Here is a 20,303-nt window from a genome sequence, read left to right as displayed (position 1 = left end):
ATTGCTTGTGCAAAATATTCCATTACTGAAAAAAAAAATACAGCCAGAAGCTGAATTTGAGAGGTTGCTTTGTAGTGAATTCCTCTAGTTCCACTACTAGGTGTTTCCCTTGATTTGATCACCACTATACCGGCCCGATACGTTTTGACACTTTTCGATATTCGAAACTCTAAAATTCTCCTTTAATACAGCCTGCGTTAATGAAAGAGACAATGCAGAAATCAATCACTTCGACAGTTTCTACAGAGTCAAGATATCTCGAAGACGTATTTCTGCTAAACCTTGTACACGCGTTAAGGTTTGTGATCAGAAGAGATTTAAACTTCTTGTTTCCTTTAGGAGCGATTCAAACAAGGATGCACAGCTCAAAGATCGACCAATCGAGGTAAGTGTGGGGATGTATTTGTTAGAACCATATCTATCTCTTTAACGGACGTTTGATGGGAAGACCAAGATAGTTTTCGAGTTCTCCAATCATACAGCTTGAGCCTACATAGGCCCTCTTTTTGGCCAGGACGAAGATAATTTGGTAACCGTGTGAAGTGTGTTTTTCTGTAGTCCAAATAACCATTCTCAGAATAACGAAACAGCTTTTACGCGACCTTTTATACATTGTTGCGTTTTCACCCTTAAGACAAAGGAAACAATCGCCGTTGTCATTTGAAGGATATTTACTTTAACTAATGGTGGTTTCTACCAGCAACTATGACGGTGGAAGCATGCGCAAGTGAAATAAGGTTCGCATCAGGTGTTATTTTGTTTTTGAATCTGGAAAGCGTTTGGAAATACACGTATTGCAGTTCATTTGTTGCGTGTCCTTTCACTACTATCGTATACGTCAAATGACACATTGTACATTCTTCGTGCCAAACATAGTTGTATTTTGTGTTTTTAAGTCTTCTGCCACAGAGGAAAAGCCAGTCCCCAAGAAACTCGGTTTAACCATGTTCGCTGCGTTTGAAAAGAGCGACCTTACGGCGGACGTCAAGCTACGCCGTGCAAAAAGCGAAAAAAAAGTCAGGCCAAAGAGTGTTGGCAATGTGGATCTGCTTTTGTGGAAAGATGATGGAATCATTCCCTCTTCATCCGGGTCGTCGAAAAAGGAGAAGAAGACAGGAAGCTTGCCAAGACCCAAGAGCATTGCATTCTAGGCTTAATAAACGTACGTTTAGAAAGGAATATATCTAGTATATAGTATTATAAACACACATTTCAATGTAATTTCCAGAGTATCACGATTTGCAGTCGACCCAGTAACATTTTTTTCAAATGTTGCTGTCTAGTGTCTAAATATACATAAACGGTCATTAACCCGTTCATCTCTGAAGCGGCCACCATTGACGAGTAAAATCGTCTGGCGTTGGACAGAGTAAAATCTCATTATCAGGATTGAAAGGGTTAAGCCAAAAGGAAATTTCATTGCTTTAATTTTTTAGTATAATTGGTCAGGTGTTGTAAAGTACGTCGCGTGCTTCCTACTCTGTCGTAATGAACTCTTGCAATCTGAAAATAAAACTGAAACACTTAATTCAAAGTAATTGTTCCGCAGTTTCTTGAAATACTTGAAGTAGAAAATGCGGTAGTTCTGATATTCACCTGAATAATTATGCTAAAACTTCACCTCGGGTATAATTCGACGATATTCACTTCGTTTTTGGTGACTAATTCAGTTGTTAAATAGTTAGTTCGTCATATGTACTGATAAACTTACGCTGGGCATATTAACAGAAACTTGTGTCCTATCTTGAGATTCAGGTGCTTCCTCGTAACGTCTTTTTTTTGCGTTCTTGAGAGTTTTCAATCATCCACTGCCCGTTTTGTCCGACCTGAAACATAGAGATATGCCCTTAAGCAGCCAGTTGCTGAGACATTCAAAGTCAGTTTGATAGTATCTCTTTCTGTACCCTTATGCTTTTTATCGTCATCTGCATCTTGTTAAGAGGACTTTTCAATCGTCAAGACGCAGCGTTGCTCGTTTCCGTTATTAGGGAGATAAAGCACGCGCGTTTTTAAGACGCGGACGGCAACCAGAAGTTGTTTTCCCTTTTAACTTGTCTTCACACAACCACATTTACATTGCTGAGTATCGTTTCTCTATTAGAGATGACTGGTGTAAAAATCGGGGAAACACCACTGTCCTGGCACGCGAAATGTTCTCTTCTGGTTGTCGTCGGCGTCTCAAAAACGCACGTGCTTAAGCTACGTGCAGTTACACTTTTGGTTAATGCAATAAAGAGTATTTTCACAAGTAGTTAATGGTAATTTGAGTCAAGCAAAGACACGAACTGCGCAATCCGTAACAGGCAAAAGCTTGTTTAGTAAAGAGAAACTTTGTTATATGTGTAGTTTTGAAGGAATTCGTCGGGATCTCGTGATTCCTTCCTCTTCGACAGGTTAAAAACTACCAACATTTTGTCTGAGGCATTCCAGGGATTGCTGGTTTGCACATGAAAATTGCCTTCGTCAGATAGCAAGGGAAAAAGGCCATCTTCAACCTTCAAGGCGAGGCTTGGTGTGACGTGTCACCGCAAAATTAGATTTCTTTCCTACTTGCCACCTGAACGAGTTTTCCCTAACTCGCGTTGAAAACAAGAATTAAAAAAAAAGTTTGCTTAATCTTAGTCATAATTGAAGTGACTCGTTATGATCGGGTTGTTGTCCTTTCTCATATTGACCCATAGAAGATAGTGCTTCCTAGTGTTTTGCCCAGTGTCGGCAATCTTAAGAGCAATAATTATTTGATTCTTGCTGCATGGGCACATGTTTGATAAAAATTAAAACAAACTAACAAATCATTTACTCCTCATTTTGTTCACAACGCTGATGGCCTTAAGTGACCAATTCCGGTCTTGGGTAGAACCGGACACCCTCGCCCTTGAACAACGCTTTCAAGCGCGTCTGTCTCCGGTTGCGTATCTTTGCAATGATCTATGATTGGTCTGTTTTGCCATCTGCGTTCTTTGACTTTCGAATTGCGGGCATTTTCGCATTTTCCAGCGGGTTTCATTGCCTCGTTGTGGGTGTTTCTGTTGTTAGGATTGGTCGCATTATGATTTGATTCCCATTGACTTCCATCTGTCCGCCTTGGGAACGAAGAGGCCATTTCCGAGTTCATGTCTGCCTCCTCTTCAAAGCGAGTCCAAGTGCGAAGTTTTTCTTATGAAAATTAGTTTTCATTCATATGTAAAGTAAACTAATTACCATCACAAAACTTCGCACGTAGACTCGCTTTGAAAAGGAGGCAGACATGAACTCGAACTGGCCTACCGTATTTGATTTAAACCTTGTAATGCTTAATTCAGAACTGCTTGAAGTTGTCTTGAAGAAAGTTACGACATTTTTTAATTTCGAAGACATGTTTCGATGTTACAAACATCATCGTCAGTTAGTTGGTTTTGGCGGAGTGGTTTGGCGTTTTTAGAATATGTAATGTATGAAAATACGTCTTGTAGCTATTTCCTTGACCTGTGTGGATTATTAGCCAGAGAGACAGTGATACAACATTTGTTTCTTCTTTTGCAAGGCAAAACGCGGGTTAGTGGAACAAAATCAGGGCACAGATAAAGGTTTCGTGTTAAATTGCAAAAATGTCAACAATCCATTCTATTCAGTCACGACTTTTTATAACCTATTGCAGTGTCTCAAAAACGAATATTCAATATTCATTTTGTAGGACTTATTTATTTGTAAGTCAGTTTTGAATTTTGGATTAAATTGTCAATTCGTTTATTCTTGTCATGGTCTCATACTTTTCCAGTGACTACAGTTGTTCATGCTTTGAATTCCCCAAATGGAGCAAACTAATGTATTTGTCACATGTCTGGCGTATTCAGATGAGTTAACTTGAGTTGATAGTCCCCAACGTAAGTTTGGCTTTTTTTGTGTATTGAATGTTACTGATAAATTAGGTTCAATTTACACTACTCTCCTATGCTAATGGCTTGAAACTACTGTGGTTAAAAATATTGGTATGGATAAACGCAGAACAAGTTTAATAAGAGAAAGGTGGAGAAGCTAAGAGCCCATTCTGGTTCTTTTTTCTCCACCCCTTTTTCCAGCTCTTTGTATTGAAAGTTGCTCATGAATTTGGTTCAATTGAAACTAGTTACTCCCTTAGGAAAATGACTCAAAATTACCATGGACACAATGACCATACAATGATTTGCTATTAGTCTCTCCCCACGGGGCTTTTCAGGACTAATTTTACAATACTTTTGTGGGGGGACTTTAGCCAGACTGCTTGTTACGCAGTTTACAATTAATTTTTATGGAAGTGAAAGATGCCCCCGTCCAGCTTTAGGTTAGACCACAACACGTCTTGTTGTTTACACAAGTATACTATTAGTGGGTATATAGAGATAAACGCAGATCAAGTGTAAAGAGAAAGTGGAAAGAGGTTAAAAACCCACTCTGATTCCGTTACTCCACCCGCCTCCCTCTCTCTTTCTCTCTCTCTTTCAAATGAAGACTGTGATCCTCCTGTCCCGATATCCCAGCACACATTTTAAAATAGTCTTCACTGTCCTATTTATTGTGGAAGCACAGTTGGATGGTCACATATTCGACTGCTAATCAGTGGGCGAACGTCCTCCCATTTGGTTTTTCTTTTCCTTGTCACCATCCAGTGAGATCACGAGAATTATACGTCTTGTTGTTTACATACTGTTACGTACTGACTAGATGAACAGACAGTCGAGTGACTTGACGTCTCAGTGTGTATTTTTTTTACTATAGGCCTAGCATTAAAGATATTCCACAGTAATTCACAACCCCCAAAACGGCGTGGGAAAACCAAAGACGTAAACGCGTCTCAATTGTTTAAGCAATCTCTTTAATTAACTCTCTGACTCCCAGGAGTAATCATCATGTAAATTCTCCTCACAATTTCAATGAAATGTCAGTCAGATAGGTATTGAAAATGAAGACTATCATCAGCTTAAGAGGTGTGATCTTGATGTAACACCAAATTCTCATGACTACCCAACAAAGAAATCTATGGTATACCACTTAAACATTTACTTCTCAATAGTACGGTAATACTCCTCTCTTTTTAAGTTTTAACTTTTGATTTCTTGCATATTTCTCAAACATCAAAAAACCTGGAGACTAACTCGAAAACCTCTCGGCTATTTTAGTCTCCAAGCTCTCTTATTCCTGCACAAATATACACCCTTTTTACTTTTCTTTTTTTATAATAATTATTAACGTAACAAAGTGCAAATGAGCGAATAAACTATTTGTTGTTGTTGAAGTTTCGATCTTGGGAATAAAAGGGTTAAGGAGAATGTATTGTTTCATCAAGAAAAAGCATAGTTGAAAAGAATGTTTTCGTTATATATTATGCTCGATTATAAGTATTTATCTCCCGCGGGACTTTGTAGTATGAGATGATATGATACGGCCAATATTGACGATCACAAATCGGAAATGTTCTAGCTAGCGGTACTTGAGCTTCATGCAGAAGATTCTAGCAGCGTTAAATATCTTTAGGAGAAGTCACTCATGAGTAAGCCTCACGGAGTTGTTTTCTTCCAGACTGAATCGATTAGAACTTTCATTGTTCATTTCAATTACATAAGTTCGTCGACAGTTCTAGGTCCCTTCAAACTTGATTGTCTGAGTTGGTGAGAACTGTGTTAAACTTTGCTTCGTCCGTTCGATGAACCACTGATATAGCGAAACAGGCGTAAGTTTCCAAGTTATGCCTCTCAGTTTCTAGAGAAAGGTAAGTCATTATGTAATTTCCGATCAGCGATTCGCCTTTTCTTGCATTCGGTTCACCTAACGTAGATTCTCACTTGACGAACCTTGCCTGGAATAAAATTCAACGAGTGCCTCTTTAATCAAGAAGCAATTTCGACTTTTCTTGTGAGAAAAATAACTGCATCAGAAATAATCCAACAGGGTGTCTTAGTTGTGATTTAAATATACTTATCTGCAGCATGGTGCGTGATAAATCACTCCCATATTTTTTGTGCAGCTAAGCATTATTGAAAACAAAGGAACCGTGAAAGTCTAGAAACAAATCAAGAAACAATCAGGTATAAATGAAATACCTACGGAAAATTAATGCAATGATGGTATTGCTTGACTTTTAAGAGTCAAATGTTCCAAGGGATTATAATACAGACTTAGTCTGGTACGTCGGAATTAACGCTCTACGGGAAAGTACTGCTCAGTAGCCTTCACATTAGGAGTTCATTCACAAACTCGAACGTTTGGGCCATATCTCGCAGACCGCAACAAAACTAAAGAACCTCAAGAAACTACTTTTAGCCAACTTTCAGAAGAAAAACTTTGCATCATCTTGCCTTCAATTAAATATTAATTACCAATTGTATTTTACAATATTTTCTTATTCTACTTTTTTTGAAAGACAGTTGGTCCAAAGAAGCGCAGTTCTAAGAGGGACTGTGGCAGGTAACTGAAAAAAAAAACCCATTTTAGTTTGGAATGCGTTCAAAAGATTTATCTCAATCCAGGTTGGTCATTTCTGAATTAAAACTATTTATAAAATTTAACACCCCCCACGATGTACGCTTGAAAGAACAAGTGCACTTAGCATGGTGCATAACTCGGGTTCGATCGTTGATCAACCTGGAAAGAAGCACGACTAACAGCTTACATGTATTTGTTTATCTGCCCTCTGTCAATTTATCGCACGTTTAACAACCTTTTAAAATTCCTTCCTTTCAAGAAGACAACTCAATTTTGTCATGACTTACTATGACTTACGAGCTACTTTTTGAATCGAATAATGCTGTTTCCATGAAATGCGAGGTACAGGAGAGAAGACATAACTATATCTATTGAGCTACGAGTGTAAAAATGAAGTGCGTAGTGTGACCATTCAAATGAAAGCTACTGAGCAGTACGTTGATGTGGTGCTGTTTATTCTGCTGCGCAAGGTGATTTTGACTTTTGAGACTGTGAGTGAAATCCTAAAGTGTGGTCATTCAATTGGAAAGTATTGAATGTTGCTTTCCATTAAAGCGGATATTCAGAACAAAGTAGATGACAGCTCAGGTCGACCCTTGCCGATAGAGATGTGTGTGTGGAAGCCCGAAAATACGAAGAACATTCAAGTGTTTGTGTAGCCTGCGAACCGAGAAGTATTTCAATGTGAAGGAACTCTCATGATGGAAAGGAGCAAACCGCCGTCAGCTGAAACGCGATTTTGATCGTTTTGTCTTTAAATAATCTTGGTCACTGGTTTTTATTCTTTGCAAAACCACATACATTGAAGATTTTCAACAGTGTTAAACAATAAAGCCATTCATATTGTGAAGAGTAAAATGTCTTAGTGGTTCCGGCATATCACGATGAAGAACTGATAGAGGCAATATCACAAAATGGTCAAATAAAAAAACTGTATACGTATCGATGCCGTATTTCAATAAATAGTGATACAATATCCCTCGAATTCAGAATTTTGTCAGTTTGCTGTTGATGAGTAGGAAAGAAATGAAATTAAGTTTGTAGTTCCTCAAATAATTCCCAAGAATTTTGTCAAATGCTCTGCACTGAACTAAGAACACTATCGGATCAACCCCAAGATGAAGTAATTCTTGATATCTGCGTTACAAAGTTTGAGAGTATTTTCTCAAATCCCGGCCTCTGCTTCAAGATACAGTGGGCTAGTTCACTTTTAAATAGCTTTCCATTTTTGAGTCAGATTCGATGCCAAAAGGTTGGAACGAACATGCCAAATATTTCATGCGGATATTGAGACAACTCGACATATTTCATTCTCAAGATTTCTTGGTTTTCTGATATTGTGCAGTGAAGGATCTTGAAACAAACATGTTACCACGAAGTAGGTCCGCAAGAAAATTGAGGTGCATCGTTTTACGGAGTAACACACCAAACGTTTCCATCTTCTAACGTGACAAGATCATCGGCTGGAGGCGGTCGATGAGCTCTAATTAGAGCTATAATTTCAAGCGATAATTTTCTTCAAAACAAATCTTCAACTGTTGGCAAGTTTTCAATTAATCTCTATTTTCGGCGACGTTTTTAACAACACTTGAGTTCACACTTCTCATAAGCTGATAAATGTTTGTCAAGTATTATTTTCTTAATTTAAACCAATCAAACCCCACGCAATCACATCGTGAAGTTTTACATCATCTGCACAGAAAAGAATAAAGTTGTTTCTGGTTTTCGTATGGATTGTATACCACTGAAAGCTTTTAAGACACTCCAAAAGGGTACTTAACTAGTATTTTGACAAAATTTTGTCGAAGGTCTCTAAGTACCAAATATTTTGTTGGTGGACGCCATCTATCAGCACATAATTTTTTGAGTTCAGAAAAACGAAAGGCCGCCTTAAATCATGTACTTTGGATCACACTGTAAGAAAACGAATTCCCTAGAACCATTTCAGGAGATTCAGTTTGCTTTATCAGAATGTCTTTGAACGCATTCTCATATAAATGCATTATATTTTGCAGCCATACAAGCTCAACTGGTCACAAGCCCTTGACGGCAGCCTCTCCAGCGCAGCAATTCGCAAACAAGCAAGATGGCTGAGCTAGGAACCCAAAGAGTTGTGCTGTTTTCTTCACCTCACAAAATGGTTGAAAAGGCCGATGGAGAAATCACACAGAGCTATTCTATTGAAAACAGAAACGTGCTACAGTCAGCACTTGATTCAGGGAGCGACACTCCAAGGACCGAGATTTCTTTCAAAGTTTCATGCAATGAGAGTTTAGACGATTCAGGAGGGAGTTCACCAAGAGAGTCCACTCAAGTTATCTGGACATACCACACATTGTCAGGAGCTTCCACAGAGGTAGCAGTTACATCAAAACCACTTGACACAGCAGAGACTGAAATTGAGGAAAACAGTAGAAGACGACACAATAAGAAAATAGATGGAGATGTTGGAGAAACCTCTCGTAGCAAAAGAAGCTTTATGGTTTACCAGAGAGAAAACATCTCACAAACACCAACGCTTGGTGAAATGAAGAAAGCAAAATATTCTGCTATTCAGTTTGAAAATCCGGCGTATAAACCAAAGAAACAAGGTAAAAACCAAGAGGATGGTAATAGTTCGATCCATGCACCAGAAAACGCTGCTAAGAGTGGGCACAAAACAAGCTACACCTACAAAATCCAGGAAGGTGTGGCCATCCTGCAACATGTTGAAAAAAAACCTAAAGTCGACGATAAACCTATTTCAGAAACAAGTGAAAGTGAACACAAATACGAAAGAAAAAGAACAATAAATAAAGTAGAAGACATTGTTAAGGATGACATTCCAGGCTCGTCTACTGGAGTAGAATCGACAACATTGGACAAAAATCCTATAAATGGGCCAGATGGTGCTCATTTTCAAGAACAAACGAAACGAATTCAGAGGGAAGGGCACACCAAAGCTACTACAACATACTCCTCACCTGAGGCAGCTCTCAAACCAGAGCTTTCATTCAGGAAGCTTTCAAATCAAAAAATAAAAACGTTCGAGGCATCGCCCAATGGCAAGCATTTATCCGCCAGCATAGCTAAAACGGATTCTACTGTACCATTTATTCTGCCTCCGAGAGCTAAGATAAGAAACTCCAGTGAATGGATTACATACACCACATCCCAAGAAGAGGCTATCAAATCATGGAAAGAGGAAGGTCCATCAAGTAAACTGTCAATCGAGAAAATTCGGTACTATCAAAAACACGATTCTCTGCCAAATATTACACTTCATATCCACTCCAAGAGTAGAAGAACAACCGTTCCTGGAAACTCATCAGATACCTCCTCCGCAGACTATGGAGTAGTGTCAGCAAAAGAAGATTCTGAACACCCTAAAACCCAAAACTGGACTTCAGAGGGAGAGGACGTACACGGTGAAAAACCAACTCTAAACGTAATGGAAACGGGACAAAAACTTGGCAAGCTTCTTATTCCAACCTTCAAAAGTACTCAAGATCAACAATCAGACAAAGTTGACAACGAGCAAATTGCATTAACTGGTAAGCTAGTCATTCCAGACTTCAGCGAAAAGAACCGCTCTACAGCAACACAAGAACAACCGCAATCTCTAAAAGTAAACAAGATTAACGCGGAACAATGGATAACACAGAGCATCCAACATGAAGTTCCCAAAACAGAACAGCTGCCGCAAACCAACAAGCTATCGGTGGAGAAAATGCAATTTCTACAAAATAAGGAAACAGAGAAGATGGAAACAGCTTATGTTTCAAGCCCTGGTAAGGTTCTTATACCGGACTTCAACCTGAAAGGCTCTTGTAATAAGGATGAAGAGATTCTGCCTCCTTCACAGCCCAAGTCAAACAATACAGAAGAATGGATAACGCCAGTCACAAAGCAAGAGGAGGTGCAACAGAAACCAGCGCTTCCAAGTCCTAAGTTCTCGGTGGAGAAGATCCAGTTTCCAGACAAGCACGAAGAAGAAGAGAATGACAGGCCTCATTGGTCTCCTCCTGGAAAAATAGTTATCCCAGACTTCAATCAGGAAAACTCATCTAAAAAGGAACAGCCACCACTTAAAATACCAGCCAAGCTTAATGCAGAACAGTGGATAACAACAACGATAAAACAAGCTGACCAAAGATCCGACCTGCCATCACCGACAAAAAGGCTGTCAATAGAAAAGATGCAATTTCTTCAAGGCCAGGAAGTACAGAGGGATGACAACGTTCGCGTGTCAAGACCAGGCAAGCTTGTTATTCCCGATTTGACTCAGGAAAGCTCTGTTGTACAGGTAAAAACTGCATCACCACCTCCAAAACAACGTATTGCCGAAGAATGCATAACTCAAACCACCAAACAAGAAGTAGAATCGGATTTGCCGTTTTCTGTAGAAAAGGTGTCCTTGGAAAAAATAGAAAGTACTCAAGATCAACAATCAGACAAAGTTGACTACGGGAAAATTGCATTTCCTGGTAAGCTAGTCATTCCAGACTTCAGCGAAAAGAACCGCTCTACAGCAACACAAGAACAACCGCAATCTCTAAAAGTAAACAAGATTAACGCGGAACAATGGATAACACAGAGCATCCAACATGAAGTTCCCAAAACAGAACAGCTGCCGCAAACCAACAAGCTATCGGTGGAGAAAATGCAATTTCTACAAAATAAGGAAACAGAGAAGATGGAAACAGCTTATGTTTCAAGCCCTGGTAAGGTTCTTATACCGGACTTCAACCTGAAAGGCTCTTGTAATAAGGATGAAGAGATTCTGCCTCCTTCACAGCCCAAGTCAAACAATACAGAAGAATGGATAACGCCAGTCACAAAGCAAGAGGAGGTGCAACAGAAACCAGCGCTTCCAAGTCCTAAGTTCTCGGTGGAGAAGATCCAGTTTCCAGACAAGCACGAAGAAGAAGAGAATGACAGGCCTCATTGGTCTCCTGCTGGAAAAATAGTTATCCCAGACTTCAATCAGGAAAGCTCATCTAAAAAGGAACAGCCACCACTTAAAATACCAGCCAAGCTTAATGCAGAACAGTGGATAACAACAACGATAAAACAAGCTGACCAAAGATCCGACCTGCCATCACCGACAAAAAGGCTGTCAATAGAAAAGATGCAATTTCTTCAAGGCCAGGAAGTACAGAGGGATGACAACGTTCGCGTGTCAAGACCAGGCAAGCTTGTTATTCCCGATTTGACTCAGGAAAGCTCTGTTGTACAGGTAAAACCTGCATCACCACCTCCAAAACAACGTATTGCCGAAGAATGCATAACTCAAACCACCAAACAAGAAGTAGAATCGGATTTGCCGTTTTCTGTAGAAAAGGTGTCCTTGGAAAAAATAGAAAGTACTCAAGATCAACAATCAGACAAAGATGACTACGGGAAAATTGCATTTCCTGGTAAGCTAGTCATTCCAGACTTCAGCGAAAAGAACCGCTCTACAGCAACACAAGAACAACCGCAATCTCTAAAAGTAAACAAGATTAACGCGGAACAATGGATAACACAGAGCATCCAACATGAAGTTCCCAAAACAGAACAGCTGCCGCAAACCAACAAGCTATCGGTGGAGAAAATGCAATTTCTACAAAATAAGGAAACAGAGAAGATGGAAACAGCTTATGTTTCAAGCCCTGGTAAGGTTCTTATACCGGACTTCAACCTGAAAGGCTCTTGTAATAAGGATGAAGAGATTCTGCCTCCTTCACAGCCCAAGTCAAACAATACAGAAGAATGGATAACGCCAGTCACAAAGCAAGAGGAGGTGCAACAGAAACCAGCGCTTCCAAGTCCTAAGTTCTCGGTGGAGAAGATCCAGTTTCCAGACAAGCACGAAGAAGAAGAGAATGACAGGCCTCATTGGTCTCCTCCTGGAAAAATAGTTATCCCAGACTTCAATCAGGAAAGCTCATCTAAAAAGGAACAGCCACCACTTAAAATACCAGCCAAGCTTAATGCAGAACAGTGGATAACAACAACGATAAAACAAGCTGACCAAAGATCCGACCTGCCATCACCGACAAAAAAGCTGACAATAGAAAAGATGCAATTTCTTCAAGGCCAGGAAGTACAGAGGGATGACAACGTTCGCGTGTCAAGACCAGGCAAGCTTGTTATTCCCGATTTGACTCAGGAAAGCTCTGTTGTACAGGTAAAAACTGCATCACCACCTCCAAAACAACGTATTGCCGAAGAATGCATAACTCAAACCACCAAACAAGAAGTAGAATCGGATTTGCCGTTTTCTGTAGAAAAGGTGTCCTTGGAAAAAATAGAAAGTACTCAAGATCAACAATCAGACAAAGTTGACTACGGGAAAATTGCATTTCCTGGTAAGCTAGTCATTCCAGACTTCAGCGAAAAGAACCGCTCTACAGCAACACAAGAACAACCGCAATCTCTAAAAGTAAACAAGATTAACGCGGAACAATGGATAACACAGAGCATCCAACATGAAGTTCCCAAAACAGAACAGCTGCCGCAAACCAACAAGCTATCGGTGGAGAAAATGCAATTTCTACAAAATAAGGAAACAGAGAAGATGGAAACAGCTTATGTTTCAAGCCCTGGTAAGGTTCTTATACCGGACTTCAACCTGAAAGGCTCTTGTAATAAGGATGAAGAGATTCTGCCTCCTTCACAGCCCAAGTCAAACAATACAGAAGAATGGATAACGCCAGTCACAAAGCAAGAGGAGGTGCAACAGAAACCAGCGCTTCCAAGTCCTAAGTTCTCGGTGGAGAAGATCCAGTTTCCAGACAAGCACGAAGAAGAAGAGAATGACAGGCCTCATTGGTCTCCTCCTGGAAAAATAGTTATCCCAGACTTCAATCAGGAAAACTCATCTAAAAAGGAACAGCCACCACTTAAAATACCAGCCAAGCTTAATGCAGAACAGTGGATAACAACAACGATAAAACAAGCTGACCAAAGATCCGACCTGCCATCACCGACAAAAAGGCTGTCAATAGAAAAGATGCAATTTCTTCAAGGCCAGGAAGTACAGAGGGATGACAACGTTCGCGTGTCAAGACCAGGCAAGCTTGTTATTCCCGATTTGACTCAGGAAAGCTCTGTTGTACAGGTAAAAACTGCATCACCACCTCCAAAACAACGTATTGCCGAAGAATGCATAACTCAAACCACCAAACAAGAAGTAGAATCGGATTTGCCGTTTTCTGTAGAAAAGGTGTCCTTGGAAAAAATAGAAAGTACTCAAGATCAACAATCAGACAAAGTTGACTACGGGAAAATTGCATTTCCTGGTAAGCTAGTCATTCCAGACTTCAGCGAAAAGAACCGCTCTACAGCAACACAAGAACAACCGCAATCTCTAAAAGTAAACAAGATTAACGCGGAACAATGGATAACACAGAGCATCCAACATGAAGTTCCCAAAACAGAACAGCTGCCGCAAACCAACAAGCTATCGGTGGAGAAAATGCAATTTCTACAAAATAAGGAAACAGAGAAGATGGAAACAGCTTATGTTTCAAGCCCTGGTAAGGTTCTTATACCGGACTTCAACCTGAAAGGCTCTTGTAATAAGGATGAAGAGATTCTGCCTCCTTCACAGCCCAAGTCAAACAATACAGAAGAATGGATAACGCCAGTCACAAAGCAAGAGGAGGTGCAACAGAAACCAGCGCTTCCAAGTCCTAAGTTCTCGGTGGAGAAGATCCAGTTTCCAGACAAGCACGAAGAAGAAGAGAATGACAGGCCTCATTGGTCTCCTCCTGGAAAAATAGTTATCCCAGACTTCAATCAGGAAAGCTCATCTAAAAAGGAACAGCCACCACTTAAAATACCAGCCAAGCTTAATGCAGAACAGTGGATAACAACAACGATAAAACAAGCTGACCAAAGATCCGACCTGCCATCACCGACAAAAAGGCTGTCAATAGAAAAGATGCAATTTCTTCAAGGCCAGGAAGTACAGAGGGATGACAACGTTCGCGTGTCAAGACCAGGCAAGCTTGTTATTCCCGATTTGACTCAGGAAAGCTCTGTTGTACAGGTAAAACCTGCATCACCACCTCCAAAACAACGTATTGCCGAAGAATGCATAACTCAAACCACCAAACAAGAAGTAGAATCGGATTTGCCGTTTTCTGTAGAAAAGGTGTCCTTGGAAAAAATAGAAAGTACTCAAGATCAACAATCAGATAAAGTTAACTACGAGAAAATTGCATTTCCTGGTAAGCTAGTCATTCCAGACTTCAGCGAAAAGAACCACTCTACAGCAACACAAGAACGACTGCAATCTCTAAAAGTAAACAAGATTAACGCGGAACAGTGGAAAACACAGGCCATCCAACATGAAGTTCCCAAAACAGAACAGCTGCCGCAAACGAACAAGCTATCGGTGGAGAAAATGCAATTTCTACAAAATAAGGAAACAGAGAAGATGGAAACAGCTTATGTTTCAAGCCCTGGTAAGGTTCTTATACCGGACTACAACCTGAAAGGCTCTTGTGATAAGGATGAAGAGATTCTACCTCCTTCACAGCCTAAGTCAAACAATACAGAAGAATGGATAACTCTAGTCACAAAGCAAGAGGAGGTGCAACAGGAACCAGCGCTTTCAAGTGCTAAGTTCTCGGTGGAGAACATCCAGTTTCCAGACAAGCACGGAGACGACAAGAATGACAGGCCTCATAGGTCTCCTCCTGGAAAAATAGTTATCCCAGACTTCAATCTTGACAGCTTATGTACAAAAGAACAGCCACCACTTAAAATACCAGCCAAGCTTAATGCAGAACAATGGATAACAACAACGATAAAACAAGCTGACCAAAGGTCGGACCTGCCATCACCAACAAAAAAGCTATCAATAGAAAAGATGCAATTTCTTCAAGGCCAGGAAGTACAGAGTGATGACAACGTTCGCGTGTCAAGTCCTGGGAAGCTTGTTATTTCCAATTTTACTCAGGAAATCGCTGTTGTAGAGGTTAAATCTTTATCACCGTCTCCAGAAAGCATCTCCAGAAGTACGAATCAGAGAATATTTCCAATAAGTAAACAAGAAGGTGTACAGTTGGAACCTCTGCGCTTAGCTACTGAGTTATCGACAGAAAAGATTCAATTTGTACAAAAAGAAAATGGAGAGAATGTTGAAAATGCTCCTGTTGGTACGCAAAGAATGCCAGACGTTAATCAACATAGCTCAGAGATACCACATACTATTAAAGAAGTAGAGCTCCAAGAATCGCATACTTTAAGAAAATCTACAAATCCATCTCCCCGAAAGCTTGTTATTCCTAACTTTGGTGTTCATAGCTTTTCAGTTGATGTTAAGAACGTTGTACCACCTCACAGTGTAGGGGAACGGCATCCTGAACAGGGGGAAACAAATTTAACATCTTGTGGAGATTGGACAACGGGAAAAGTGCCCGAGACGGGAAAGTTACCAGCGGAGAAATTTCAGTGTTTTCAGGTACAAGATGCACAAACAGCCAGGAAAACCATTACCTCCATACCTGGTAAGGTTGTCATCCCAAATTTTGATAAGGGGGAGTCTTCTATTAAAGTACCGGAAAAACCAGTGAACAAACTCAGTACTGAGCAGGGGATAACTCAGGTTGTAGGAAATGACAAACGCAGATCTTTAGAAACTTTTAATGTCAGCGAAAGGGAAGACAATAATGTTGAAAAGATGAAGCTCATTTTTGTCCAGGGCGCGGAGACACCTACAATGTCCCAAATGTCAGAACCTGGAAAATTTCTTGTACCAGATTTCGATCAGGACGACTGTCAAACTAATAGCCTTGAATTGACCTCGCGTTCTCAGGAGGACAGTCGTTATTTTGAACAACAGACAGCCCAGAGTCTAGGGAAGGCAGAAAATGGTGCCGAAATATCGTCTTCTCCAACAAATACATTATCAGCACTGAAGTTGCACTTTATTAACACACAAGATGCTCATTCAGTCGATGCAGTCCACGATTCAAGACCAGGAAAAATTGTAATCCCAGATTTCAACCAGAACAGTTCCTACACTCACGTCCATGGAAACTCATCTCCTCCAAAAGGGAAGATACGTCAGACGGAGGATTGGTTAACACACTCTATGACTCTCCAAGAGCTTAGAACTATTCCACTCCCCGTGAGGAACAAGCTCTCTGAAGACAAAATGCAGTTGTTTCAACACAAGCCTGTGTACACAGGTGATAATGTTGATGTTTCTTTCCCTGGCAAAATTGTACTTTCAGACAACAGTCAGAGAGACTTCTCTAAGGAAGAGCAGGAAGCTTTGCGACCTTCTAAACTGAACAAAGGCAATTCATTGAAATTAATTTTTGAAGCAAATGGTCAAGATTTAAGAGGTGAAGAGATTAGCCCACTATTTGGCCAAGGCCAAGATGTACAGACAGGTTTCTCTGCACAAAGTGGAGACATCCCTAATTTTTCACAAATGAAGAAGCGTGATTCCGTGAAGCTGGTTTTCGAGGGTAATGGTCAGGAAGTGGCACATGAGGCGACTGGTTCAATAAACAAGCCGTCATCAGAGAGAGCACAGACTTCTCAAAATGTACGTCCAAGTAACCATGTGGATGAGAGAGAAGTTCCTCAGCGAACAAAACTGGTCAAACGTAATTCACTTAAACTTGTTTTTGAGGCCGATGGGCGAGAAGTTAGACCAGAGGTGACTCGCCCAATAAAACAACTCTCAGCAGAGAGACTGAAGTTTTCTGGGGATGCTCAAGCACGTTTTTCTTTGGAAGAGAGAGAAGTTCCTCAGCCAACAAAGCTGGAGAAACGTAATTCACTGAAGCTAGTCTTTGAGGCCGATGGGCGAGAAATAAAACCTGATGTGACTCGCTCAATAAACAAGCTTTCAGCAGAGAGATTACAGTTTCCTCAGACTTCTTACTCAAGTTGCCCTGGAGAAGAGAAAGACATTCCGCGGCCTTCTAAAGTAAAGAAACGCAATTCCCTGAAACTTGTTTTTGAGGCTGATGAGCGGGAAGAGAAACCTCAAGTGAGCGGTCCAATTAACAGACTTTCAGCAGAGAGATTGCAGTTTCCCCAAGAGAGATCTCTAAATGCTCCAGTGGACGACATACATTTTTCTCGGGCTTCCAACATGGAAAAGCGCAATTCTCTTAAGCTGGTTTTTGAAGCCAATCAACAAGAAGTCAGACCTGAAGAGAACCCTGTGATAAACAGGGTTTCAGCAGAGAAAACACAAATTTACCAAGATGCACAGACGGGTTTCTCTGTTCAAGAGAGACGTGCTCCTGGTCCTTCCATACTGAAAAAAAGCGACTCTCTTCGGTTGGTCTTTGGGGATGATCAACATGAAGAATTCAGACCAATTCGTCCAATTACCAGGTTTACAGCAGGGGATTTGCAGTTTGCTCAAGACGAATATACATTACCAGAGTATCGTTCTCACAGTTTTTCAATGGATGACCACAAAGAGCATGAAACTCAGCACTGGTTTTCACAAAACAGAGTCCAGCCGAAAAAAACGCACATTGTATCCACAGACAAGTTACAGTTTGTTCCCCACGAAACTGAAGGGAGGATGCAAATGTCTACTCATCCAGTAACTGGTAAACATGCTGTCCTTGATTTTGATCAACATAGCTCTTCCATACAAGTGCATAAACAATTTCCTCCCCCAAAAGTGGGAAAAATAAACGCAGAGGAGTGGATGACGCACTCCTTGTCACGCGAAGAGATAAGATCATTACCCCTTCCTTCTCGAAGCAAACTTTCAGAAGATAAAGTGGAACCGTTTAATGAGAATCAAAGGACGAGGTAATTTGACAACAAAAATTGTCATTTCTGAATATCGTACTTACACTCTTTAATTCAAAGTCGAGGAATCCAGAAGCGTTGACAGGAAAAGGCAAGCACACGCCATTAGCGACTAATCAGAGCTGGCATCTTCAACAGAAATGTACAAACACAAGAAAGACAGCCAAATTACCCGGGGGGGGGGGGGGGTACTCGATGTATCCCTGGTTGGGGAGGTGCGGCGCGGCCCCTCATACCCTGACCCAGTTTAAGACATCTATCGCTGATTTTCCTACCCATTTTAAGACAGAATTCCGAGTTTTGATACCCTGTTTAAGACATTTAACCCACTTTAAGACAAAAATTGATAAATCGATACCCTGATTAAGATAAAAAATGATAAATTCGATACCCTGTTTAAGACAAAAATCTCGAAAAACATACCCTGGCTGGCCGCACGTCCCCATTAAGCCCTTATAAGGGAGTACCCCCCCCCCCCCCGGGCCAAATTAAAACCGTCCGTGGAGGGTTATCGCTCCTTCCGGATTTCAATGATACTTAACAACTCGAATAACTGTTGAGGAAAAATCTCTGGCACCGGCCTGAAATTAAAACAACTTCAAGACGGAGAAAGTACAGTGTTTATTCCTTTTGCTGTATAAACAGAAAATACCGGGCCATATTGTAAACCACTGGTGGATGTATATCTTTATAGTTCAAATCATCTTCCATGAGATAAAGTTGATTAAACCTTTTGGTCCGTATTAACGCTGTACGTTTGTTTATCATATTGGAAATCTTATGTCCATCTGACAGTTTTGGAAAATGAGCTATCAAATGAAAGATTTTGAGAATCACTTCACTCGTGTCATCACATGTCGCGCTGCTAATGTATTTAGTTTATTATTATTATTATTATTATTGTTATTATTATTATTATTATTATTATTATTACTATTATTATTATTATTATTATTATTATTATTTACATTGTGAGTAAAATGTTCTCGAAACATGTTTTGCAGCGATTCGACAAACCAGAGCATGTTTTGCAAAACATATGTTTTCCAGCGATTCATTAAACCAGAGCATACAATGAGAGATTTAGGAAACTATGAATAAGCGCCTTATGTCTGCTTAGGACCCTTTCCATTTGACAGAACTGACCGACCAGACCGCGCATTTGGAAAAATTAACTCTACAACGACACTTCGAGGATGATATATACTGCTCCAGAAGAATGCGAGGAATTATCACCTCTGCATTCAAGTGTTCCTTCAAATTGATGCATTTTCTTCGCAAACTGACGGGTCTGGCCGGTTAGTTCTGACAAAAGGAAAGCTCCCTCAGTGTAAAACTAGGTTGTCCTTACAGGACCGGATAACCAAAATCAACGCATTAAATACTGCACGGAATATTTTTTTTCTTTTCACTCGCCAATTTAAATAATATTATAGGTGCAGGTTGGAAATAAAGTTCACTTCTGGACAATGTATTTAAGCTTTTCAGGTTGTGGCTGTAGTCAGTTTAAAAAGCGCGAGACTATATGGATAACCATATTTAATAGACGGGAATGGTTATGAAACCCAACAGCTTTCTTTGTTGTAGGTTTTTGTTCTCTTTTTTGGCCTTGACCGTGCACAAAACACAATAGTTGTTTACTGATGAAGTGTTCATATGGCAAAATCTCCAGCCCGCTTTCCGAGATCCCAGTTGGAAAAACCGAGATGTCGGCAACCGAGCCAGCCCGCCCTCTCATATGAATACATCGACATTTTTAAAAAGGATTTAGACGGGTAAGGCGAAATCTCGGAAACCCGGTCAACCGGGCTCATATGAAGAGGCCCTAAATTTTAGTCCGTGGATGAAATGCTGAAGTGTAACCATTCAAATAAAAGTGACAGTACTTTCGGTTGGTATTGTTTCTTGTACCGTTCACACAGTTCAAAAAGAGTTCAAGAGAGTGACCACTTAGCCTGCGAACGCAGTCGTATTTCCGGCGGTCGACGTTCCTTTTCGGGGGAGAGAAACGACCGCCCGGGAGTACATCTTCGTTCGCAGGTTAGTGACCACTATAATGAACGCCAGAAAGACCTACTTTTCCTAGAGACAGTTTGAGA

The 20,303-nt window shown here is 40.5% G+C and overlaps 2 protein-coding genes across 7 annotated transcripts in view; both read left to right on the top strand.

Moving 5' to 3' along the window:
* Positions 1–3,722, top strand: part of LOC137973067 (trichohyalin-like) — a 141,944-nt gene extending 138,222 nt beyond the window's left edge. For all 4 annotated transcript variants that reach the window (XM_068819797.1, XM_068819796.1, XM_068819793.1 and 1 more), the window contains 2 exons: positions 340–385; positions 897–3,722. In XM_068819797.1, the coding sequence (XP_068675898.1) occupies positions 340–385; positions 897–1,151 (301 nt within the window). In that variant the 3' untranslated portion in view covers positions 1,152–3,722. The remainder of the gene's footprint in view (positions 1–339; positions 386–896) is intronic.
* A 1,355-nt stretch (positions 3,723–5,077) lies between these two features.
* Positions 5,078–20,063, top strand: LOC137973066 (titin homolog). Of its 3 annotated transcripts, none has more exons than XR_011117163.1 (2): positions 5,078–5,725; positions 6,994–7,936. XR_011117163.1 is itself a non-coding variant. In XM_068819791.1 (2 exons), the coding sequence occupies exon 2, from the start codon at positions 8,525–8,527 to the stop codon at positions 18,206–18,208; it is 9,684 nt and encodes a 3,227-aa protein (XP_068675892.1). In that variant the 5' UTR covers positions 5,085–5,725; positions 8,454–8,524; the 3' UTR covers positions 18,209–20,063. The 3 variants fall into 3 exon arrangements, 2 of the variants coding, with proteins under 2 accessions (XP_068675892.1, XP_068675893.1); XM_068819791.1 differs by lacking the exon at positions 6,994–7,936 and adding an exon at positions 8,454–20,063 and having other exon boundaries at positions 5,085–5,725; XM_068819792.1 differs by lacking the exon at positions 6,994–7,936 and adding an exon at positions 8,454–20,063 and having other exon boundaries at positions 5,491–5,506.
* Positions 20,064–20,303: the final 240 nt, after the last annotated feature.

The sequence above is a fragment of the Montipora foliosa genome, chromosome 10 (genome assembly GCF_036669935.1).
Source record: "Montipora foliosa isolate CH-2021 chromosome 10, ASM3666993v2, whole genome shotgun sequence".
NCBI classification, from domain to species: domain Eukaryota; kingdom Metazoa; phylum Cnidaria; class Anthozoa; order Scleractinia; family Acroporidae; genus Montipora; species Montipora foliosa.
Note: the sequence above shows the minus strand (reverse complement) of the source record. Positions and strands in the feature narration are given on the sequence as shown.

Excerpts from the sequence above, each read along its gene's own strand:
- LOC137973066 (XM_068819791.1), top strand. The coding sequence starts at position 8,525 with ATGGCTGAGCTAGGAACCCAAAGAGTTGTGCTGTTTTCTTCACCTCAC.